General features: G+C 46.0%; 1 protein-coding gene across 3 annotated transcripts in view; it reads left to right on the top strand.

Annotated features, from left to right (window-relative positions):
• The window catches only part of MAK (male germ cell associated kinase), a 218,254-nt gene that overhangs the window by 146,509 nt on the left and 45,299 nt on the right, over nt 1–26,446 (top strand). For all 3 annotated transcript variants that reach the window (XM_029590648.1, XM_029590650.1, XM_029590649.1), the window contains exon 9: nt 12,664–12,851. In XM_029590648.1, the coding sequence (XP_029446508.1) occupies nt 12,664–12,851 (188 nt within the window). The remainder of the gene's footprint in view (nt 1–12,663; nt 12,852–26,446) is intronic.

Here is a 26,446-nt window from a genome sequence, read left to right as displayed (position 1 = left end):
GAAAAACTGATACTTCACGCATATCTAGCACAGCTCTCTGCTTCAACGGCAGGGGAGAAGAAAAACTGATACTTCACGCATATCCAGCACAGCTCTCTGCTTCAACGGCAGGGGAGAAGAAAAACTGATACTTCACGCATAACCAGCACAGCTCTCTGCTTCAACGGCAGGGGAGAAGAAAAACTGATACTTCACGCATAACCAGCACAGCTCTCTGCTTCAACGGCAGGGGAGAAGAAAAACTGATACTTCACGCATATTCAGCACAGCTCTCTGCTTCAATGGCAGGGGAGAAGAAAAACTGATACTTCACGCATATCCAGCACAGCTCTCTGCTTCAATGGCAGGGGAGAAGAAAAACTGATACTTCACGCATATCCAGCACAGCTCTCTGCTTCAACGGCAGGGGAGAAGAAAAACTGATACTTCACGCATATCCAGCATAGCTCTCTGCTTCAACGACAGGAGAGAAGAAAAACAACCAATAAGGGCTGAATAACATAGTCTGGGTAAAACAAATAAGCATGGGTTAGCTTGCTTATTGCGGCGGTTACTACCCCTAACTAATCAAGCTTGATATTTCACTTGGATGCAGCTCCATCACTGCTCTCTACATCAATGGTGGGGGTGGAAGGGAAATAGAACCAAAGAGCTAAGAGAAACAGATAAGTATGAGAAAAAAAATGTGTGAAGCTTGCTGGGCAGACTGGATGGGCCGTTTGGTCTTCTTCTGCCGTCATTTCTATGTTTCTATATTTCTATGTTTCATGGTTTCAGCGGTCTCGGTGCGTAGGTTATTGTGGTTACGAAACTGGTCTGCAGATGTTTCTTCTAAATCCCTATTGGGGTCCCTGCCTTTTAAGGGCAAGCTGCTGTTTGATTCAGTCCCTGGGCGAGAATAAGATTCATCAGCTGCCGGAAGATAGGCCAAGGTCGAGAGTGTCCTTTTCTTCTAGGTCTCGCTTTCATGGAAATCGAAGGCCTCGAGCGCCGCGAAGCTCATCTTCCTCCTTTCGGCAGAATTCTAGCAGACAGCAGTCGTGGTCTCAGTCCTTTCATGGACGACGCTCACGGTAGACCTGGTAACACACAGTCCGCACAGGGAGGTAAGCCTTTGCAATGATGTGCGGCCAGGCCATTCCTCGGTTCCAGTTGAAGGGGGCAGATTGTCTCTGTTTTATGAGGAGTGGGCCAAACTCACATTGGACCAGTGGGTTTTCTCTGTGAAAAGACACCGCTACACTTTAGATTTTGTATATCGGCTCCGTCATCAGTTCCTGGTCTCCCCATGCAGCTATGCAACAAAGTATCGGGCAGTAAAGGAGACGTCGCAGCGCCTTCTTGACCTCGAAGCAATTACGCCGGTGCATGCGTCGGAACAACAAAAGGGCCGCTACTCCATATACTTTGTAGTACCAAAAAAGGAGGTGACCTTCCAGCCCATTCTTGATTTAAAGCGGGTCAACAGATGTCTTCGGATCCCCCGCTTTCGCATGGAGACACTGCGGTCCATCATTGCTTCAGTTCGATAGGGGGAGTTTCTAGCATCCCTAGATCTGATGGAGGCGTATTTACACATCACGGTCCGAGCCAACCAGCAGAAGTTTCTGAGGTTTTCTATCCTGGGGCATCATTAGAACATAAGAACATAAGAAATTGCCATTTTGGGTCAGACCAAGGGTCCATCAAGCCAGCATGCTGTTTCCAACAGAGGCCAAACCAGGTCACAAGTACCTGGCAATTACCCAAACACTAAGAAGATCCCATGCTACTGATGCAATTAATAGCAGTGGCTATTCCCTAAGCAAACTTGATTAATAGCCGTTAATGGACTTCTCCTTCAAGAACGTATCCAAACCTTTTTTGAACCCAGCTACACTAACTGCACTAAACACATCTTCTGGCAACAAATTCCAGAGCTTTATTGTGTGTTGAGTGAAAAAGAATTTTCTCCGATTAGTCTTAAATGTGCTACTTGCTAACTTAATGGAATGCTCCTTAGTCCTTGTATTATTCGAAAGTGTAAATGACCAATTCAAATCTACTCGTTCAAGACCTCTCATGATCTTAAAGACCTCTATCATATCCCCCCTCAGCCGTCTCTTCTCCAAGCTGAAGAGCCCTAACCTCTTTAGCCTTTCCTCATAGGGGAGCTGTTCCATCCCCTTTATCATTTTGGTTGCCCTTCTCTGTACCTTCTCCATCGCAACTATATCTTTTTTGAAATGTGGCGACCAGAGTTGTACACAGTATTCAAGGTGCGGTCTCACCATGGAGCGATATAGAGGCATTATGACACTTTCCATTTTATTAACCATTCCCTTCCTAATAATTCCTAGCATTCTTGTTTGCTTTTTTGACTGCTGCAGCACACTGAGCTGACGATTTTAAAGTATTATCCACTATGATGCCTAGATCTTTTTCCTGGGTGGTAGCTCCTAATATGGAACCTAACATCGTGTAACTACAGCAAGGGTTATTTTTCCCTATTTGCAACACCTTGCACTTGTCCACATTACACTTCTTCTGCCATTTGGATGCCCAATCTTCCAGTCTTGCAAGGTCCTTCTATAATGCATCACAATCCGCTTGTGATATAACTACTCTGAATAATTTTGTATCATCCGCAAATATGATAACCTCACTCGTCGTATTCCTTTCCAGATCCACTGTTTACCCTTTTCCACTGAAAAAATTGACCATTTAATCCTACTCTCTGATTCCTGTATTTTAACGAGTTTGTAATTCACGAAAGGACATCGCCTCCTATCCCATGACTTTTTAGTTTTCCTAGAAGCCTCTCATGAGGGACTTTGTCAAACGCCTTCTGAAAATCCAAATACACTACATCTACCGGTTCACCTTTATCCACATGTTTATTAACCCCTTCAAAAAAATGAAGCAGATTTGTTAGGCAAGACTTCCCTTGGGTAAATCTATGTTGACTGTGCTCCATTAAACCATGCTTTTCTATATGCTCTACGATTCTGATCTTGAGAATAGTTTCCACTATTTTTCCCGGCACTGATGTCAGGCTCACTGGTCTATAGTTACCTGGATCGCCCCTGGAGCCTTTTTTTAAATATTGGGGTTACATTAGCCACCCTCCAGCCTTCAGGTACAATGGATGATTTTAATGATAGGTTAGAAATTTTAACTAATAGATCAGAAATTTAATTTTTGACTTCCTTCAGTACCCTAGGATGCATACCATCCGGTCCAGGTGATTTGCTACTCTTTAGTTTGTCAGTCTGGCCTCCTACATCTTCTAGGTTCACAGTGATTTCGTTCAGTTCGTCTGACTCATCACCCCTGAAAACCATCTCCAGAACTGGTATCTCCCCAATATCCTCATTAGTAAACACAGAGCAAAGAATTCATTTAGCTCTGCCTTTTGGCCTCACTACAGCACCCAGGACGTTCACCAAGATAATGGTGGTGGCGGCGGCGGCGCAGCTACGCAAGGAAGGATTGTTGGTACATCCATAGTTCGAAGATTGGCTAGTTTGAGTGAAATCGGAGGCACTTTGCCACTCGGCAATCCACCGGGTGCTTCAGCTATTACGAGCGCTCGAATGGGTTGTCAACCTTGCCAAGAGTCATCTAATTCCCTCCCAGTCATTGGAATTTCTGGGGGCTCTATTCAATACACAACAGGGCAGAGTATTTCTGACGTCCGAACGAATCATCAAGTTGCAAGGTCAAATTCAGGTCTTGTTGTCCAAGCATCCTCCCAAAGTCTGGGATTACTTGCGGGTCCTGGGATCAATGACGTCTACGCTGGAACTGGTTCCATGGGCCTTTGCTTTCCCGGTGGAATCCAGTTTCCGAACAATTTCATTTGCCCCTGCCTCTGACGGAGTCCACACGGTCCAGTCTGGATTGGTGGCTACTCTCAGACAACTTGAGTCGTGGAGTTCCTTTAGTGGTTCCAGAATGGACGGTGGTCACCACAGATGTGAGTCTTTCCGGTTGGGGAGTAGTGTGTCTCGGGAAGTGACTTCCCGAGACACACTACTTCCCAAGAGGAAGTCACAATGGTCCATCAATCGTCTGGAGACCAGAGCAGTACGGCTGGCGTCGGTTGCCTTCTTTCCGATCCTCAAGGGGAAATCAGTCAGGGTGCTGTCGGACAATGCAAACACAGTTGCTTACATCAATCGACAAGGAGGATCAAAAAGCCAGCCAGTAGCATTGGAAGCTCGTCAGCTCATCAGCTGGGCGGAGCAGAACCTGGTCAGTATAGTGGCGTCCCACATTGCTGGGTTTGACAACGTTCACGCAGATTTCCTCAGTCAACATCAGCTCGATCCAGGAGAATGGGAGTTGGCTGACAAAGTATTTCAGCTCATCTGCGACACGTGGGGCACACCCTGCATGGATCTGATGGCGACGTTCAAGAATGCCAAGGCTCCGCGATTCTATGCTCGCTGCAGAGACACGGGAGTGGACGCTCTGGTTCTTCCCTGGCCGTTGAACGTCCTGCTCTACGTATTCCCACCTTGGCCTCTAATTGGCAAAGTGCTCAGGTGAATAGAACTACACCCAGCAGAAGTGATCCTGGTGGCTCCCGAATGGCCACGTCGGCCATGGTTTGCGGATCTGGTCAATCTAGCGGTGGCGGGTCCCCTGCCGTTTCCGGATCTTCTGGACCTGATGCATCAGGGGCCTGTCTGTTTCGACCAGGCCGATCGCTTCTCTCTAGTGGCATGGCTTTTGAGAGCAGCGGCTGAAGGGCAAAGGGTATTCAGACGCTGTAGTGGCTACTCTTTTAAGGTCGCGTAAAACTTCTACATCCCTGTCATGTCTGAGTATGGAAGATCTTAGAGTCTTGGTACATAAAGCGACAGATTGTCCCTACCCGGGCATCAGTGCCCGATATTTTGGGTTTCCTTCGAGCTGGGTTAACTAAGGGCTTATCGTGTAGTTCCTTGAGGGTGCAGGTGGCAGCTCTTGGTTGTTTATGTGGTATCATACAGGGGGTAGTGTTGGCTGCGCATCCAGATGTCTCGCGTTTTCTTTGGGGAGCGAAGTATTTACATCCACCGGTGAGGCATCCTTGTCCGTCTTGGAACCTGAATTTAGTCCTCACAGCCTTGTGTGTGGCGCTCTTTGAGCCTTTGAAAAGGGCAATGTTGAAAGACCTCATGTTGAAGGTGGTTTTTCTAGTGGCAATTTCCTCTGCTTGTAGAGTGTCTGAGATTCAAGCAGTATCTTGCAGGGAGCCCTTCTTAAGGATTTCAGATTCTGTAGTATCCTTGCGAACGGTTCCTTCCTTTCTTCCAAAGGTAGTTTCCTCTTTTCATTTGAATCAATCGGTGGAGCTCCGTCCGTTTCGGAACTGGACCGGTCGGATCCCCTGTCTAAGGACTTAAGGAAGTTGGATGTTCGCAGGGCTTTACTGCATTATTTGGAAGTTACCAACAGTTTTCGGGTCTCGGATCATCTCTTTGTGCTCTGGAGTGGCCAAAAAGGGGTAATATGGTGTCTAAGACCACAATAGCCTGTTGGCTGAAAGAGGCTATAAATTCTGCATATTTGCTACATGGTAGGCCCTTACCAGTGAGACTTCAGGCACATTCTACCCATTCTCAGGCGGCTTCTTGAGCAGAATGTCAACAGGTTTCGCCACAGGAAATTTGCAGGCCAGCTACATGGAAATCCTTACATACCTTTGCGATACATTACAGGCTGGATGTCCAGGACCCAGAGGTGGGAGGATTTGGAGAAGGTGTGCTGAGAGCGGGCCTTTCCGGATCCCATCCCAGGTAAGAAAAGCTCTGTTACATCCCAGGAGTCTGGACTGATCCGGGTACATACAGGAAAAAGAAAATTGGTTCTTACCTGATGATTTTTGTTCCTGTAGTACCACGGATCAGTCTAGAGTCCCGCCCGCTTGGCCCATAGAGGTAATGGAGAGTCTGCTCATTCAGCATTTGTTTACTTCTGGTCTGCAGATAAATCTCATTTACCCTATTTAACGGGTTTGGTTCACAGTTGGGCTAAGTGACCCAATTCGAGTTTACACAAATGTGTAATTGCATATTTTATTATTTTGCCTCATACGTTAATTCTAATGATAGAGACAGTTTAAAGTACTATACCTATATGATTACCCTATTAATCATACATATGGATAAGATCCATGTCACCTTGCATATAGATTGTATTTTTGAAATATGTAACCGAAACTATCTTGGCACTATGTAAGATAGCATTTCCTCAGCGGAACAGTAAAGATATGTGCCTCTCTGTAAACCGTTGTGATGGTACACGACCGAACGATGGTATAGAAAAGATTTTAAATAAATAAATAAAATAAATAAATATATAGTTAGTTTGGGGGGCACTCTTGAGCAGCGACAAGATGGCTGCCTGATTTCTCAGCTCCATGAGATTCTCACAACTAGATAGTTAAAAAACATCATCTAATTGCTGTAATTTGTTTGGAGATGAGTTTCCCTACATCAAGAATGTCTTCGAAATCCGGGAAAATTGAGGCTTCATTCGTGGCTTCAGCGGGCACCAAACGCTCAAAACCAGACCCACCATCGCCAGTCAAAGTTCAATTACCAAAAACAATGGCGTCGGCGGACTTGGTTCTAACAGAGCTTAAACAGCTCAAGTATTTAATCCAATTAAATATCGAGTCGACCACTGCAATTCGAAATGACCTACAATCGATGTCTATCCAAATGTCATCTTTTCAGGCTAGATTTGATGACATGGAATCTCAAACTTCCTCTCTGCTCATAACTGCGCCACTACCGCGCCTTACTCAAGATCTCAAAAGTCTGCAGTCTGCTGTGGAAGATTTATCAAATCGTAATCGGAGGAATAACATTCGCATTCTAGGCATTCCGGAAGGAGCAGAAGGCTCTAATATGCTGGAGTTTGTTACTAAATTAATTCCATCTTCTCTACAACTAACTTTTGCTCAACCGTTTGAAGTCGAGAGGGCACACAGAGTTCCTTCTCACCCGATTTGGAACTCCAAGTACCCCCGACCCATTGTTCACAAAATTCTACGATATCCACAAGCTCTGGACATTGTGGCTGCAGCACGCACTCAAGCTCCGATTAAATACCAGAGCTCCACGGTCCTATATGTACCGGACCTTTCAAAATCGACGGCGGAGAGACAGAAGGCTTTCTTAGCGCTCAGGCCACAACTTCAGGCTCTTGGAGCGCGATATGGTATTCTTTACCCTGCTCAGCTGAAAATTACCTGTAATAATCAAACTAAGCTTTTTCACCAACTAAAGGAGGCTGAAGCATTCATTCTAGCATAAGAAGGGGGCTTTGACATGGTTACATGACTGTTTTACTCCTGCATACCTGGTTCTTCATCTCTCTTAGCGCCGATAGTGCCCATTTTTCTTTGTCATTACTAATGTACTTGGGTGCACGTTTCTAGCTGTTATCTTTTGAAATCATTTTTTTCTCGGATGTATTACATGTTTAAGGGAACTTTTTCTCCGTTTGTGCGCAGAATAATGATGTCTTGTCAATTATCTCAATTTCCAAGTTCATATATAAAATACTTGAGCTGATATCTCATGAATGTTGAGAATTTGGAGTCACTTGTCTATCTAGAGGCTCTTGATTCCCCAGACCAGACTTGCTGGTCCTGTTTGGTTTGGCTTAGTAGGTTTTCCTACAATTTCCTATTCAGCTATACTTGGCTCTACTATGTCTTTTTCCTTTTTTCTTCTAGTTTTCTTTTTCCTCTGTCGTCTTCTTCCTATTCCTGGGGCCACTAACCCTCAATTCAATGTTTTCTTATTGATACCCTACATAGAGACTGATAATGTACTTTTGTTTTTTCACAGTATCCCTCATGGCTAATTCAACCGTTAACCTAACCTTGGTTTCACTAAATGCAAATGGTTTTTCTCATCCTATTAAGCACAGGAAAATACTCACCTATCTACAATCATTACATGCCGATATTGCTCTCATCCAAGAGACGCATCTCAACGCCACAGAATCTCTTAAACTGAAACATCAATGGGTTGGTCAGGTGTTTTTTAGTCCAGCAATCCACAAGAAACGTGGTACAGCCATTTTACACCATAAAAAATTGACTGCACAAATCCTACATCAATCCGCTGATCCGGAAGGAAGATGGAATTTCCTACAGATTTCTTTACAAAATGATGAAATCTGTGTACTAAATCTATACGCACCAAACCAAGATGATCCGGATTTTTACCAATCTACTTTCGCCCAACTGTTATCTTTGGACTATTCATCATGTATCATAGGAGGTGACTTTAACCAACCACTGGATCCCATTTTGAACAAAAAATCTACATGTAAGCTTCATCTATCTAAATCTATCTTGGCTTTGCGTCATTTGATCAAATTGTTTGGTCTCACTGACTCATGGAGAGTACTTCACCCTACCACTTTGGATTATACTTTTTACTCATATCCCCACTCCTCTTACTCAAGGATTGACTATTTTCTGACTTCTAACAATATGGTTCCCCAAATAAAAAGTGCAACTATTTGCCCCATTCTCATCTCCGATCATGCGGCCATTACGCTACAAATCAGCATTAAAGACTTATCTTCCACTGACCCTCAATGGCGATTTAATTCATCACTTTTAGCTGAGCCAGAGTTTCTTCTCTTTCTTCAGGATAAAATTCAGGAATATTTTAAATTTAATAACACATCAGACATCTCTTCCAGCACGCTTTGGGTGGAGTTCAAAGCCACCATTCAGGGTGAAATTCTTACTCTATTTGCTCCAAAAAAAGACAAAAAGTGGAACTTCACTCTTTAGCTCAAGAAGTTGCGAATTTGGAAACCGTCCATATTAAATATCCTATTCCATTAACCTATAATTCTCTCATTAAAGCAAGGTATAAATACAATCAGCTACTAAGCTCTCAGGTGAAGACTGCCCTCTTTCGGACTAGAGCGTTATATTATGCAGAAAACAACAAAAGTGGTCACCTGCTTTCCACAATGTTAAAGAAGCGACAGGATAAAAAGCGCATTGTCAAGATTTCCACTGACTCTGGACGACTGTTAACTACTGATACAGATATACTACATGCTTTCCGAGACTTTTATGCGGAACTTTATCAATCAGAAGCTACACAACCTCCAGAGGCTATTCAATAGTTTCTATCTACTTTACCTCCTGTTACTACCTCAACTATTCAAAGCTCTCAATTAAATGCTCCAGTCACTCCCTCTGAAATCCATACAGCAATCTCCTCTCTACCCTCTGGTAAAGCACCTGGCCCTGATGGCTTCACAACTGATTTTTATCAAGCTTTCAAAAAGGATGTCACTTCACATGCTTCTCTTTTATTATCGCGAGCTGCTTCCTCGGCTTTTATTGAGGCGTGTGTGGTTGTGATTCCTAAGCCAGGTAGAGATGATACTAAAATTGCAAATTATCGTCCTATTTCTCTTAACACTGACTACAAAATTTTTGCAAAAATTCTAGCTAATCGAATTTCCTATATTATGCCTGCTCTCATACATAATGATCAATCTGGTTTTATCAAAAATAGATTGATATCCAACAACTCCCGCCTTTTTCTCCACTTACACCATAAGGTCTTTTCTGCTGATTTCCCCGCCATGGCCGTAGCCCTGGACACTGAAAAGGCCTTTGATCGGGTCGAATGGCCTTTTTTATTTCAAGGGTTGCAATGGTTTGTATTGATTCCCTTTTTCTTTCTTGGATTCAATATATTTATCAATCTCCAACAGCTTTTTTATATATCAATAATCGTGCCTCTTTACCTTCTTCATTATTCAGGGGCACTAGACAAGGTTGCCCCCTTTCACCACTTCTTTTCAACCTGGCTTTGGAACCACTACTATCAACAATTAGACAGGATTCTTCAATTCATGGTATTAATATCAGCTCACATACTTATAAACTTTCAGCATATTCTGATGATGTTCTCCTTTTTCTTACTAAACCTGAAATTTCTCTTCCAAATCTTCTTAATCTCATTTCTCATTACTCCATATATTCTGGTTATAAAATAAACTGGCACAAAACAGAACTCCTCCCTCTCAATTACAGAGGAGCACTGTTCAATGCTTCTCAATATCAAATCGAGAACGTAACTAATGGGCTCAAATATTTAGGTGTTCATTTCTTTACGTGTCCAGAAGATACTATTACGCACAACGAAGTTAGGATATTAAACCTTCTGAGGTCCATCACACTTAAATGGTCTCCGCTCCATCTTACATGATGGGGCACACTAGACACCATCAAAATGGTTTTGACTCCCAAAATAGTATATATCCTTTCAATGATCCCTATTCTTTTTTCCAAAGATTTCTATTCTCATGTGGATAGAATCCTTAAAGTATTTTTATGGAAAGGAAAAACTCCTAAGATTTCCTTAAAAAAACTAAAAATGTACAAACAAAATGGAGGAGTTACTTTTCCGGATTTTTACACATATCACAGAGCCTTTATATTACAACAAGGCTATCATTATGTTGTCCCACATCAGTCCAAATCCGACCCTCCAAGATGGCTCCGTATAGAACACCTGCTTTTCCATACCCATTGGAAGTATTCCCCGGGTTACTCTAAAACCCTCACATTTAACTTCTCCAATCTTGCAGTCACTACATACCACGTTAAAAGACCTAGAAGCGCTGCGTCCTCCCTCTACTCATGCATGGCAGTTAGCTAAATTTGCCCTTTATGGAAAAATACTGCAATCCGAATAGCTAATAAAGTCATTAATTGGCCAATCTGGCAACACAGGAATATTTGGTCTGTACAAGATTTAATTCAGAATGATATAGTTATGTCTTTTGACCAGATGCAACAGCAATATAGTCTGCCCTCCACTCAATTCTACTCCTGGTTACAACTAAGTAAAGCTCTCCATGATGCCATATCTCTCACCAGCTCCCTCCATAAATCTCCTTATCTCTTGGATATCTATTTGGAATTTGGTCCCAAAGGACATTTAGCTTCGAACTTCTATAAATTATTTCATCACCTGGCTAATTCTAACCATTTGCAGGCCCTTCACAATACCTGGCACTCTGACATGGGAGAAACTTTCTCTAAACAAACTTGGTATCATGCCTGGAGGGTTTCCGTTCGCGTTTCCCTCTCTTCTAGCTTAACACAATCCTTCTCCTTTATTTTACCCAGAGCTGTTTGGACCCCATGGAAACTACATAAGGCCGGTCTTACCCTATCACACAATTGTTGGACCTGCTCAACACCTAAGGCCACCCTGCAACATCTTCTTTTTTCCTGCTCTTATGTGCACACTTTTTGGCAGCAATTATGGACCACAATATCCAAAATTCTACCCATATCTCTACCAATTTCATATGCCATAATTGTTTTAAAAGGAGCCTTCCCTCATCTCTCACTTACAGTTCCCCAACGTAAACTTCTGGATTTTGTATTAACTGTAGCCCAATTTAATATTTTATCTAACTGGAAGCGTGGTGACTTATTAGCTGAACATCTCTGATGGAACTCAGTTAACTTATACAGTAAATACGAAAAGGCGATGGCCATTAAATATAATAGACTTTCTACTTGGTCACAAGTTTGGCAACCTTTAACCAATTATATCATGTCTCTATAATATACTTTTTTTGACCTGTTCTGTACTCCCACTTTTGAACCTAGGTCTTCTTTTTTCATCTCTTTTTTGTTCTTCTTCTCTTTCTTTCGCCTACTTAATCTTCTCCTCTGATTTCTCTCCTTACTTCTCCTATGCTATTTTTTGGTTTTCTTTCTTTCTCTGCTTATTCTTATGATCTCCTTTTGTATAACTTGACATCACTATATCTTCTTATAGCGCATTATCCTCTAATGTCTGTTCCACACATTAGTTGTTCTACCGTAATGATGTCTTCCCTTTGAAACAATTTATACTTGTGATGTTATGCTCTTCAATGTATTTTTTTTGTTTATTGTTCCTGTTTCAAACATTAATAAAAACATTGAAACAAAAAAAAAAAAAGTTAGTTTGGTTTTGAACCATTCTGCATTGACACTGAGTAATACTGACAGACTGTGGGTGGCACCTTGGCATATAAGGCAGAGTCTGTCAAAACTTTCTCTGTCTCCATCTGCTGGAGGGGAGGCAAAATCCAGGAGTCTGGACTGATCTGTGGTACTACAGGAATGAAAATTATCAGGTAAGCACCAATTTTCTTTTTTATCTGAGGAAAGTGGCTTTGAAAATCGATGTCAAAATGAGGAGAAGAGACAAAAGAGCAGTTGAGCCAGAAGAATCAAAGAAAGCCATCTTTTGCTGAGTCCTGTTATGGCACAGTTCTCTCATCAAGTGTAGTTCTGTGGATCATAGGTCTTGTACAACAGAGCTCAGTAGAGGGGGAGACTGTAAGAAACGTGTAAATACTTGAGATTAGAAAGAATGGGAGGGGCTGTGGTGAAGAAAGAGATTGGAAAAGCTGAGAGGACCATAAGAAAGAGAGTTGAGTTTTATATTCTTACAAGAGAGTATGGCAACATAGTCAACTGAGTTTGTCAAGAGTTACTCTCACTTTATTTTTGTTGTACTTCAGTTCCAGCCAAAAAAATGTTAAAAATGCCCATCTATTGATTGTATGTTGTCTGCATACTCACAAAATAAAACAAGAGTGGTAAACTGGTCTTTTATTTAATGACAGACACAAGCAACCATGGGACCTCAAAACAATGCTGTAGGCTTTAAAACTGTTAGGAGGCGCTGGGGCCAATCTGTGTTAAAAACTTCGAGTAGCTGGGATGATTTTGATGACTCTGAGTTTGGAGTTTCCTTTTCTAAGAAGCCAAGCATTGCAGCTAAGGAGAATAAAAAGGAAGAGCTTCATTATAGGTAAGTCATACAGTGCATTAGACAATATGGCCCAAAAATACACTTTAGTCATTTTATCTTTTATTCTTCTTATCATAGATGATTTCTGTGAAGATGAATAGGTTCACCCAGTCACACTTGATGCTAAATGGATTGGATACATGTAAAGCCTTCTGGAAAGGTCTAAAGGGCTCTTAATGCTCACGCATAGCAGTTCCCATGCTGCAGCAGCCCTGCAACTTATCTCAGTTCCTCTTTATCTGCTGAGACTATCAGATACGCTAATGCTGTGTATTGTTTTCAGGCTTTGCTTAAAAGTCTCCTTAGTACTCCTTATTTAATATCTTTGGCACTTCACAAAAGTTTTTTTTTTCTTAATCATTCTGCTGACCTGGCCTGCAAGTTTGTTTGATAACAGCCTTTCCAGCAGTCTGCCTGCCAAAATGTCCTTTGTTTTGTGATTGTCTTCAGTAAAGAACATTTCGAGGTCAATATTCAAAGGGTTTGTCCAGCTGACTTTTGGAGATAGCTAGACAAAACCTGAGATTTCAATATTTCCTCCCAGTCCCTGGTAAAAAGAGAGAGCACTGGGGGCATTCCTGGGGCATGGTTTCACTTTGTCCATGCAGGGCTGAATATCAGCACTGTCCAGACAAAGTTAGCCAGATAAGTTTGGTTGAATAAATACCTGTCCTAAAGTTATCTGGAGAACTTTATTCAGATAAAGTTAACTGGGTAATTTTGCAGGATAATTTTACCTGGTTATTTTAAAACATTTCTTACCTAGATAAAGTTAATTGGCTAAAGTTCTCCAGGTAAAGATACTCAGTTCAATTTATCCAGGCATATTTATTAGAATACATATCCAGATAAATTCCACTGAATACCTGGTTAAATTTATCAAGATAGTGTTACACTGAGAGCTTTCTTGCTCCTTGTTTTACTCAATATGGATCTCTACTTTTTTTTATTCTGCCTCATCAAATTTTCTCTGTGTCAGAGAAGCACATCAGCAACTTCAAGTTCTATCCCAAGTGCAAACAGAAAATATGCGCCACCACTTATTATGACATATCAGTCATAACTGGACTAATTGCCGAAAAAGCTGGGTATTTGAAAGTGATGTTTTCTTACTTCCAGTGTGGATTCCATTACCAGTGACTGAACATTTCTTTCTGCACAGAATCTAGGTTCCTGAACATACCCAGATCAGTCCAGAAAAGTGGGTTGTGTATCCCTACCAGCAGGTGGAGTCAGAGAGCAAAACCTTTGGGCACTGCCATATATACAAGAGTCCCACCTGCAGTCCATCAGTATTTCTCTGACTCCAACGGGTGGTAGAGATGCACACCTGCAGTCTGACTACTTTTATTTGATTTTTAGTTACTTAGTATTTTCCTTTCAGGGGTTTCTTTTTACTCTATCTCAGCTGCGCTTCCTGAAGTGTTAGGCACCTTTGTGAGCCATCCCTCACTGGAAGCCGGGCGTCTGAGGGGTTGGACACCCCTGTCTGTGTTTCGCCCACAGGGGCTCCTGGTTACTTCACTCCAACCAGGGGCTCCTGGTTACTTCACTCCAAAGCTGCTACAGCTGCTCCTTTTCCTTCTCCCTTTTTTGCTACTTAATAAAGTTTAAAAAAAAAAAGGAAGCTGAGCTGGTGGACATCTTTTCTGAGGTAAGATGTCTGGGCAGAGGCTCTGGAGCAGCCATTTCAAAAAAGGAGCAGCGTCTTCCCTCTAAGCCCGGGGCTCTGGATGATTTATAGAAGTGAGGGTGAGTTGGGCTTTCAGCCCGTGTTTCCCTGTACGTACCAGGATCATTCCAGACGGTGGGTTATGTCCCCTGTCCAGCAGATGGAGTCAGAACCAAAAACTCCCAGGGAAGGAGCTATATAGCCACGCCTCCCTCGCCTCAATCCTCAGTATAGTTCTGACTCCAGCAGATGTGAGCAGGGGACACGGTGGTCCCCAGGACTTCTCTAAATTTATTTCTCTCTGAGGGATCAATTAAAAAAAAAAAAAAGAGGAAAGGTTTTTTCTTTAGGATAGGTTCTGTAGTGTTTACTGCCAGGACCACTCCGTTCTAAGAGAGACACTGTTTCCAGTCAGGAACTTGCTGACAGGCTGTGTTTTTTGCCTGTCACTTCATTTCTCTCTCTTTCTATTCTTTTGTTTTCCTCTTCCTTGCCCGGCTAGAGTGTGGTAAGTGTTGTTTTTATTATTTACAGTCGTTGGTAGGAACAGGAATTTCTGAGGGGTGGAAGTTGGTAGTGCCGACCGCTCCCCCCTAGCCCCGGAGTTTTACTTTTACCCTCCTACCCTTCGGGGAGTGATTGGAGTCCCGCCCCGCAGCTCTGCGAAGACCCATTCCCCGGAGCTGCTCACCGTCGGGACGGCGCTTTCCCCGACAGTCTCTTGGGGACGGTGAGGGGTCCGGAGGCCGGATAGCTTTATTGCTTCGCCGCTTCAGTTATTGCCGCGCGCCGCAGCCACCCCTCCCCCTCCCTCCCGCCGCGATGCAGAGATCTCCTAACAGCTCCGGAGCTCGGCAAGGGGGTTCAGCAGCCCTCGGAGGGATTTTCTTCGGCTTTTGAGGGGGAGTTTAGCTTACCTGGTGGGCAGCTTGGAGGAGAGTCGGACCGCACCGGCAGGAAGTGTCATGCCCCGTTTCCCCTCAGCGCGGGAACGGCGGCCATTTTGTTAGCTGACTCGGAGGCAGCTCTCTCTGAGGAGGACGTCGACGCTCTGCTCCAGGTTTCCTCTCACGCTATGGGGTTTCGGAGCGCAACGGGCCAGGGCAGGCAAGGGGATGACACCTCGGGGAGCCCTTCATCAGCACTGCCTGTTTTTTCGTCAGAATTTGTCATTTTAATCCACAAGGCATTTTTACAGAGCAGGGATCCTCCCAAACTGTCTTGCTTGACCCAGCTTTCGACGGCAGACCCTCCCTTAGGGAGGGCTTCTTTGCCCACAGGGGGTGCGGGGTCCGCTCGGCCCCCTCCCGTGGTCCCTACGCCGCTGCAGCAACCGTCGGGGGATTCATGGCAGGACCCAGATGCGGATGATCCCTCCCTGGCAGCCCAGGTAGAGGGTGACGACCCGAGGGTCCTCCGCATTTTTCAAGCAGCGGAGTTGGATGATCTCATCCTCCACATCCTGCAGGAAATGGACATCGACCCTCCTCCGGATCCTGTGGCTCAGGATCCGAAGATTAAGAAAGGGGATCCTCTGCTAGCGGGCTTACGACCCCTAGCGAAAGCTTTTCCCACGCATCACAACATCTTGCAATTGATTTCAAGGGAGTGGGATACTCCTGAGGCCAATCTTCGAGTCGGAAGAGCCATGGAAAAGTTATATCCTCTGCCTACTGATTTCCTAGAGATTCTTAAAGTTCCTGCGGTTGATTCGGCAGTATCCGCGGTCACGAAACATACCACCATCCCGGTCACGGGTGGGACGGCATTGAAGGATGTTCAGGATCGCAAGCTCGAGGTGTACCTCAAGCGTATCTTCGAGGTCTCAGCGTTGGGGATGAGGGCTGCTATCTGCAGTTCACTAGCACAGCGAGCAGCTCTGCGTTGGGTACAACAGCTTCTCACATCCCAATCTTTGCCACAGGCAGAGACTATTCAGGCTGATAGACTTGAAGCGGTGGTTGCCTATGGAGCTGATGCCTTTTATGATCTGTTAAGGGTTCTCGCTCGATCCATGGTGGCGGCGGTGTCCGCTCGCCGTCTTTTGTGGCTACGCAACTGGGCGGCAGATGCTTCGTCCAAGACGCGCCTGAGTTCCCTTCCTTTCAAGGGTAGGTGCCTGTTTGGGGAAGATTTAGATCAGATCATCAAATCTCTTAATGAGAATGCAGTGCACAAGCTACCAGAAGATCATCCACGTTCTTCTAGATCCTTTTATTCCTCCAGGAACAGGTACCGGAATCAACTGAGGTCGCGTCCTACCAGACAGCAGACACCTCGGGCGCCTTCTACACGATCACACACCTGGAACCGGTCCTTTCGTGGACGCCGCCACGGTAAGGATACTCAAGGGGCAGATGCCTCCTCAAAAGCTTCACAATGATGCCAGGGGGACCCTCGAGGGGATCCCCTACCTGGGGGGTTGCCTTACTCTCTTCTACAAAGAGTGGGTCCAAATTACATCAGATCAATGGGTGCTGGACATCTTAAGACAAGGCTACGTATTAGATTTTGTACACGAACCCCGAGACCGTTTTCTGTTTTCTTCTTGCGGTTCCCGCCTCAAACAATTAGCAGTTCGGCAGACTCTCGATCGTCTGCCACAGCTAGGGGCGATAGTCCCGGTAGCGGCCTCCGAACTGGGAAGAGGACATTATTCGGTCTACTTCGTGGTTCCCAAGAAGGAGGGCACTTTTCAACCTATCTTGGATCTCAAGACGGTCAACAAGTGTCTCAGAGTTCCTCGTTTTTGTATGGAAACGCTCCGGTCAGTGTTAGCAGCTGTGCATCCGGGAGAATTTTTGGCCTCTTTGGACCTTACCTTCACATCCCGATCCATCCCCATCATCAGCGCTTCTTACGCTTCAAGATTGATTATTGCAATGCGCTTTTGCTTGGTCTCCCGGCCTCCTCTACCAAACCTCTTCAAATGCTGCAAAACTCTGCAGCCAGGATCCTTTCAAACTCCCGACGCATGGACCACATAACCCCGATTCTAAAAATACTTCATTGGCTACCCATTCGCTACAGAATTCTCTTCAAGACACTTACTATTATCCACAAAACCTTATTTCAGGAATCCTCGCTTCAACTTACTATACCTCTCAAACCACATTCCTCTGCAAGACCCACCAGATCTGCATACAGAGATTCCATCCAGGTTCCCCCCAAAAAATCCGTTCTGCACAACACTATTCAAAAACGAGCAATTTCAACTGCTGGGCCCCATCACTGGAACTCTCTACTGCCAGATCTCTGCCAGGAACATTGCCATATCACTTTCAGAAAAAAATTAAAAACTTGGCTGTTCGCCCAAGCATACCCATGAAGAAGCCTCAGGGTCACCCACACAGTCACATACGGTTGCGTCCCTTTCCGCAACGCAAAGGAACTGTTTTTCGCCTTATTGCACTTTGATAAAATTTGCCTAATTCGTAGACACAATGTAAATTTGTATATAATTACTACCTTGTAAGCAATCTCTCCTGCTTATATGCCATTCTCTCCAGTTAGAAATTGTTTAACCTATCCTCTTCTAACAGCCTAGTTCAACTTTCCCTGTTTTAATGTAACTTTTTTGCTTTCTTTATTAACTGGTTACCCCTAGTTCATTGTAAACCGGTACGATAAGACCTTGTCTTGAGAATCGGTATATTAAAAGAATTTAAATAAATAAATAAATAAGATTTTGGGATAACATTTTCAGTTTTGTGCTCTCCCCTTTGGCCTGGCGACGGCTCCGCGAGTCTTCACCAAGATCATGGTGGTAGTAGCGGCGGCACTCCGCAGCGAGGGTATCCAGTGCATCCCTATCTAGACGACTGGCTCATTATACATCAACACTCTCAGCTCAACTCAGCTCAACTGGCTCATTATACATCAACACTCTCAGCTCAACCTTCAAATTCCTCTCAAAATATTTACTTCAAATAGACCAATCAGAGAGTCCTACAAAGAATCCTTACAAATACCACATTCCAAAACTATGCGACACATAACAGCCAGAGACAGGGCTTTCTCCACCGCAGGACCATCACTGTGGAACTCCATCCCACCAGATTTGCGACAGGAACCCTGCCTCCCCACTTTCAGGAAAAGACTCAAAACATGGCTTTTTATGAAAGCATTTCCTGACCTAAACTGAACCTTAATCAGTCTTTGACTAATCACTCTGACATTACCTTAACATAGAAATTAACTCCACAGCATTAGGGCAATTCGTTATTACCTCAAATGCATTGATATGCATATATGTATCATATGTATCTAGTTAAAAACCCCAGCTTCTTTTCTCTGTTCCAAGTTATTACTACCCTGTTTTATTGTAACTGCAACCCTTAACTTTCACTTGTATATTGTTACTTTACTACTACCTTTTTTAATTTTTGTTATTTATTGTTATTTATGACCTCTTGTTACCTCTTCACTTGTTAATTGTAAACCGACATGATGCGATACTCATCGCGAATGCCGGTATAGAAAAAAACTTAAATAAATAAAAATAAATAAATAAATTAGAGCGAAGTCGAGAGCGCAGGGCTACCGTGCAGTCGACAGAGTGGTACAGCTTCTTCAATCTCTGGGATGGATTGTCAATTTCTCAAAGAGCAAACTGATACCGTCCCAATCACTGGATTTTCTGGGAGCACACTTCGACACCAACCGGGCCAAGGTGTTTCTGCATCCGAACAGAGCTCGGGCTCTACGCGCTCAAGTAACAGGTTTTATGGCTCTTGTCGCTCCAATGGCATGGGACTATCTTCAGGTGCTGGGAACCATGGCTTCAACCATCGATTTGGTACCGTGGGCCTTTGCTCATCTCCGACCTCTCCAGAGGTCCCTACTTTCACGATGGAACCCGATGTCGAGAGATTTTCAGGCAGTGCTGCCCATTCCGGGTGTTGTCTTGAGCAGTCTACAGTGTGGCTGGACCCTCAACGATTGGCTCATGGAGTGTCTCTGCAGAACCCGGATTGGGTGGTCGTCACCATGGATGCCAGTCTCACCGGCTGGGGAGCGGTTTGTCAAGACAGGTCTCTCCAAGGCCGATGGACGGTAGATCAGTCCACCTGGCCCATCAATCGGCTGGAGACCAGGGCAGTCCGTCTAGTGCTGCAGGGGTTCTACCCACTGGTACGCAGTCGAGCGGTTCGGATTCTTTTGGACAATGCGACCACAGTGGCGTACGTCAATCGCCAGGGGGGCACCAGAAGCCATCTGGTCTTGTTGGAAACCGACGAGTTGATGACATGGGCGGAGCTACACTTACAGCGTCTAGCGGCTTCGCACATAGCGGGCGTGGACAACGTTCAGGCAGATTTTCTCAGTCGACAACACCTGGATCTCGGAGAGTGGGAACTCTCGGAGGACGCAATGCGAAGGATAGTACAGCGTTGGGGGAGACCCCATGTGGATCTAATGGCAACCGCGACAAATACAAATGCTGTCCGGTTCTTCAGCCACAGGCGAGAGCGCGGCGCGGAAGGAGTCGACGCGCTGGTTCTTCCCTGGCCTCGACACTGTCTCCTGTATGTCTTTCCTCCGTGGCCTCTAGTGGGCAAGGTTATCCGACGGATAGAGATGCATCACGGTCCGGTGATTCTAGTTGCACCAGAGTGGCCTCGTCGACCATGGTTTGCAGATCTTCTCAATCTGGCAGTGGAGGGCCCTCTTCGGCTCAGTCATCTGCCACGTCTTCTTCGCCAAGGACCAATATTTTTCAAGGAGGCAGATCGCTTCTGTCTTGCGGCTTGGCTTTTGAGAAGCGTCAATTGAGACGGCGCGGATATCCAGAATCTGTCATCTCGACGCTCCTGAAAGCTAGGAAGACATCCACGTCGGTTACTTATGTCAGAATATGGAAGGTTTTTGAGGAATGGTGCGAGTCAAAATAGATTCTACTAACGCAGGCCTCGGTGACGCATGTGCTTTCCTTCCTACAGGCTGGTCTGGATTTGGGCCTTGCTTATAATTCTCTTCATGTGCAGGTGGTGGCGTTGGGAGCCTTCCTACGTAGTAACGACAGGGGGCTCCTGGCCTCACATCCGGATATCCTACGTTTTCTAAAGGGGGTAAAACACTTGAAGCCTCCAATTAGACCACCTTGTCCTTCTTGGAATCTCAATTTGGTACTCCGGGCTCTATGTGCACTGCCTTTTGAGCCTCTGAGTTCAGCCACACTCAAGGATGTCACCCTTAAGACCATCTTCCTGGTGGCAATCAGCTCAGCACGTCGGATCTCTGAACTTCAAGCTCTATCATGTCAGGAGCCATACCTTCGTTTCACGCCAGGGGGAGTTTCCCTGCGGACAGTTCCATCTTTTCTGCCGAAGGTGGTCTTGGCTTTCCATCTCAACCAATCGATAGAGCTTCCGTCATTTTTATCCTCTGATTCGTCTGACCTGCGTCGGCTGGATGTTCGACGTTCCTTGATACATTATTTGGAGGTCACCAATGATTTTCGACTCTCCGACCATTTGTTTGTACTTTGGTCAGGGCCCAGGAAGGGTTACATGGCATCCAAACAATCAATCGCTCGCTGGCTGAAGGGAGCGATAATAGCTGCGTACATTGGAGTGGGTAAGTCTCCACCTTTAGCTGTTAAGGCGCATTCTCTCCGCGCTCAGGCGACGTCGTGGGCGGAAAGTTCTGCAGTTTCTTCTCAGGAAATCTGTAGGGCGGCCACATGGAAGTCGCTCCACACTTTCGCAAGACATTATCGTCTAGACGTCCACGCACCGTCTCACGGTCAGCTTGGAGACAGGGTCATACGGGCAGGGCTGTCCGGGACCCACCCATGATGGGGAAGCTTTGGTACATTCCACCGTCTGGAATGATCCTGGTACGTACAGGGAAAAGAAAATTATTCCTTACCTGCTAATTTTCGTTCCTGTAGTACCATGGATCATTCCAGACCCCTCCCTTACTTGGGGGTTCTTTGTGGGCCATCCCTGCTTTCCTGTCTTCACAATATTTTCACTCTGTATCTCTAGTTATTGCGAGCTGTGTCTTTGTACACAGTACTGTTTGCAAGTTCTCATTTACTGTTTTTTGAGTACAAGTTAGTTGCTGTCGCTTTCAGCTGTTATTTTCTCTATATTTTGAGATTAATTGATCCCTCTGGTTCTGTCTCTTCTCGTCTTGGCTTTGCTAATCCAGTTACTGAGGATTGAGGCGAGGGAGGCGTGGCTATATAGCTCCTCCCCTGGGAGTTTTTGGTTCTGACTCCATCTGCTGGACAGGGGACATAACCCACCGTCTGGAATGATCCATGGCGAAAATTAGCAGGTAAGGAATAATTTTCTTATTTTTCTACGCATTTCGCCACTTTTTCGCTGCGTTTTCAGCACTACTATGCTGGGGACAATTTTGTTTTTCTTTTCACCTCCCGCTCCGACGGAGCGTGCTTTTTTGCCGGCAGCTGTTTTTTCTCCCCTCAGGCAGACCGTGTGGCTGTGCAGCCAAATTAATGGGCCCTCGAACAAAATCCCTGGCCTGCCGTGCTTGTGGTGTGCGCGGGCAGGCTCTGGACTCGGCTGCTTTTTGCATCGCTTGCTCCTCCGGCATGGAGGGCTCATCGGGGCCGACCAAACTCCCCAGCGGGGATGGGGGGGTGGGAGGGCATTGCTTCGCGGGTCGCTTGAGGAGGATTCCCCTGCCATTTTGGCCCCTGTGGGGGATGATGTTGCAGACGGTGCCATCCCACGTGATTCTCCTGAGGAAACAGGAGAACCGGAGGAGTTTTCTCCGGAATTCGTTTTACTTCCGCACCAAACCTTCCTGGCTAGGAGGCAGGCGGTGCCAAAGAGGATCGGTCATATGTGAATTCTGTCGGAGCCTCCGCCGAAAAAGGCTCACGGCACAGAGCCACGGCAGCGTCTGGGGGATTCCTCTCACCAGTTGGGATTCTCCCCGAGGACCGCAGGACCCGGGATCGGGTGTAGACGCTGCGGCAGACTCTGGGACGGTTTTGGGAGTAGACCCGGATCTGACTCCTGATCTTGATGGTGATGGCCTTCCTCCAGTGGAGAGGGATGATCCCAGCGTGGTCCACCTTTTCAAGCGGGAAGAGCTCCGTCCTTTCATTCCACAGGTCTTGGACGTCCTGGGACTTAAAGTTTCTCAGGAGGAGTCCGACAACGAGGGAGTTAATCCTGTCCTTGATTGTATCTGAGGTCCGACAACTTCCTTTCCGCTACCTAAAAAGGTCCGCAAACTAGTCTCCAGGGAATGGGATGTGCCGGATGCGGAACTGAAGGTGGGCAGGGCTATGACAAAGCTTTACCCCATGTCCTCAGATGTTTTAGATCTTCTGAAGATTCCAAAAGGTAGATGCGGCAGTTTCTGCAGTCACTAAAAAGACCACTATCCCAGTAGCTGGGGCCACGGCACTAAAAGACATGCAAGACCGCAAGCTTGAGATCCAGCTAAAGTAAGTTTTTGAGGTAGCAGCCTTAAGTCTTCGGGTAGCAGTTTGCGCTAGCCTCATGCAGAGGGCGTTTCTATGTTGGGTTCAGGATTCCATCTCCTCCTCCGCTTCTGGTGGCGATGGAGTGCTTCAGGCCGCTCGTTTAGAGGCGGGCATTGCGTATGTGGCGGATGCGCTGTAAGACCTCTGCAGACATCAGCTTGGAGTATGGTATCAGTGGTGGTGGCGCGTCGCCTTCTTTGGCTGCGTAATTGGGCAGCGAATTTGTCCTCAAAGTCTCAGCTTTGTAACCTTCCCTTTAAAGGCAAGCTCCTGTTCGGAGATGACCTTGATAAGCTGGTGAAGCTGCTCGGAGAGTCCAAGGGCAATAGGTTGCCGGAAGATAGTAGGTCTTCCAAGAAGGTTTTTCCACCACGGCCTCGTTTTCGGGACTTTCGCCGGTATAGAACCCCCAGGTATTCCGCACCTTCTACTTCCAAACAGACTCTGGGACGCCAGCAGTCCTTTCGTGGTGGCCGCCGCTCCAGCATAGACTCTGGAATCCTCAGTGCCGGGAACAGTAAATCCTCCCAATGAAGCCACGAGCACCCTTTCTGTCGTCGAAGATGTCTTGAGGCAGATTATCCAGCTTTTACACGGAATGGGCAAGAATCACTTCAGATCGTTGGGTCCTGGAAGTGATCAGAGACTGCTATGCTCTAGAGTTCTCCCGACCGGTTCAGGAGGTATTTGTGGAGTCCCGCAAAGCATCCCACAGCAAGCAAGATGCGGTGTGGGCCACCCTGCAGCGCCTTCTTGAGCTCAAGGCTATTGGCCCCATTCCAGAGGCTCAACAGGGTCGGGGCCGGTACTCGGTTTACTTTGAGGTTTCCAAAAAGGAGGGCACCTTTCAGCCCATCCTTGATCTGCAGAAGGTGTAAACTATTGTCTTTGGATCCCTCGTTTTCGATTGGAGACCCTGAGGACGGTAATGGCTACAGTCCGAAAAGGAGAGTTTCTGGCATCCCTGGACCTCATGGAGGCATATCTACACATACCAATCTGACTTCAAGGTCTTGGGACAGCACTACCAGTTTTGGGCTCTTCCATTTGGCCTAGCCACAGCTCCTTGAACTTTCACCAAGGTGATGGTGGTGGTAGCTGCCTTCCTTCACAAGGAAGGGATTTTAGTCCATTCTTACCTGGATGATTAGTTGATTCACGCAAAGTCTCGGGAGGACTGCGAGAGGTCTGTTCAAATGGTGATGCTCACCTTGGATGCACTTGGGTGGGTCATCAATGTTCAGAAGAGTCATTTGGAACCCACCCAAGATCTGGTTTACTTGGGAGCACAGTTCGATACCTTGCGCAGCAAGGTGTTTCTGGCGACGGACCGGGTAACAAAGTTGCAAAGCCAGGTCCAAGCCCTTCTTCGGAGGAAGAATCCCACTGTCTGGCATCACCTACAAGTTCTGGGATCCATGGCTTCTACCTTGGACTTAGTGCCATGGATGTTTGCTCACTTACGACCGTTACAGCGTGCGCTTTTGTCACGATGGAGTCCGGTGTCAGAATAGTTCCAAGTGCCAATGCCTCTTCTTCCAGAATCCAGAGCCAGTCTGTCGTGATGGCTATCGAGCGACATTCTGGAGCGGGAGGTGGATTTGGACCCTCCGGATTGGCTAATAATATCCACCGATGCCAGTCTTACCGGTTGGGGCGCAGTGTATGCAGACAAATCATCCCAAGGGCTATGATCGCTGACGGAAGGATCTTGGTCCATCAATCATCTCGAGACAAGAGCTGTTCGACTTGCCCTACAAGCATTCCGTTCCTGGATTCAGGGCAAGATGGTTCGAGCGTTCTCCGACAATGTGACGATGGTGGCTTACATCAACCGTCAAGGAGGAACAAAACGTTCCATGGTGGCTCTCGAGGCACAACTCCTTTTTGCCCGGGCGGAGCGTCATGTTCATAGCGTAGCGTCATCCGGGCGGAGCGTCATCTCCATAGCAAAATACATAAACATGGACTCCCCAGCTATGATCTTGTGGGATTTCAACCTCCACGTTGACTCAACGCCGCCCTCCTCCAACTGTGAAGCCTTTCTCACCTCCCTCATGGCCATGGGCTTTAAACAAATCATTAACAAACCCACCCATAAAGCTGGCCATACTCTAGACCTTATTTTCATAAACTCTGGCCTCTCGCACACTATATCTCTAGACTGTATCCCAGTCCCTTGGTCAGACCACTCGCTGATATCCACCACCCTCACAGTGAAAGAAAGTCCGACCTCTCCCCTCCTCCAATCTACCATTCACTTCAGGAAACCGTGCGCCCCAGATGTCCTCAGTGAACACCTATCCAAAGAACTTCTTAACCTTGATGTTTCAAACCCTAACTCAGCCCTATTCTCCTGGCACAATATCACAGAATCGATTGCCAACAAATTATGTCCTCAGTCAGTCAAAAAAATCAACCTGGCCCTGAAAAGAAAACAACCGTGGTTCTCCCCTGAACTTCAGAAGCTTAGGCAAGACCTCAGACACAAGGAATGCAAATGGCGCAAGGCCCCATGCCCCATCACCCTGTCCGCCTACAAATTCTCCCTCCACTGCTACAGGAGCTCCATCTTACGAACAAAACAAGACTTTTACGCCCGCAGAATTCATGACCTCCAATTCGATGCCAAGGCTCTGTTTACTTACGTTTCTGAACTCACGAAACCTACCACCCCGGCCATCCCTGACAATCAAGCACAAACTAAGGCCAACAAACTCGCAACCTTCTTTCAGAAAAAAATCTCCAACTTTCTGACACTCCTCCCCCCCAGCACAACTTCATCTCCTATCCCTTTCGCCACATCATCTTATGCTGGAGCTAACCTAGACTCCTTCGAACCTACGTCCCCATTGGAGATCGAATCCTTACTAAAGAGATTGAAACCATTTACCCACCCATCCAACCACATCCCGACAAAACTACTCTTATCAGTTCCGGACACTATCTCCAAGCCTTTGGCAGATATTATAAACTCCCTGCAGAATGGGAGGTGCCCGATGCATAGTGGACTCCCCCCACCCAACGCTGCTTTAATTTTTCATGCTCTACGAGACTGAGATGTGTTTCTTGTAATAAAGCCAGATCTGCCTTTTTTTTTGTTTAATGCTTGCAATATCTTAGACCTTTTGATGGGTGAGTTGATACCCCCCACATTCCAGGAAAAAATAGAGAAATTATTTGTACTCACGGTGGCTCAAACACGCAAGGAATGCAAACATGTACAACTTGCTTTGAGGGAGAGGGGAGTCTCCCAGCTGAACTCACCCCCCCCCAGAAACTGACGCAATGCCTGTCTCACCCCGGACCGTCATCACAACTAGAGCAACTAAAACATAGCTCAAGATCTGTCTGCCATCCCCCCTCCCCCCCACCTTCCCAGCCCTCATCTGAATCCCCTGCCCCCCACTTCCCAGCCCATCTCCCCACTTACTCCAACTACTTTGAACCCCC

The sequence above is a fragment of the Rhinatrema bivittatum genome, chromosome 2 (genome assembly GCF_901001135.1).
Source record: "Rhinatrema bivittatum chromosome 2, aRhiBiv1.1, whole genome shotgun sequence".
NCBI lineage: Eukaryota > Metazoa > Chordata > Amphibia > Gymnophiona > Rhinatrematidae > Rhinatrema > Rhinatrema bivittatum.
The sequence above is the reverse complement of the archived record's forward strand: the minus strand, read 5'-3'. Positions and strand labels throughout refer to the sequence as shown.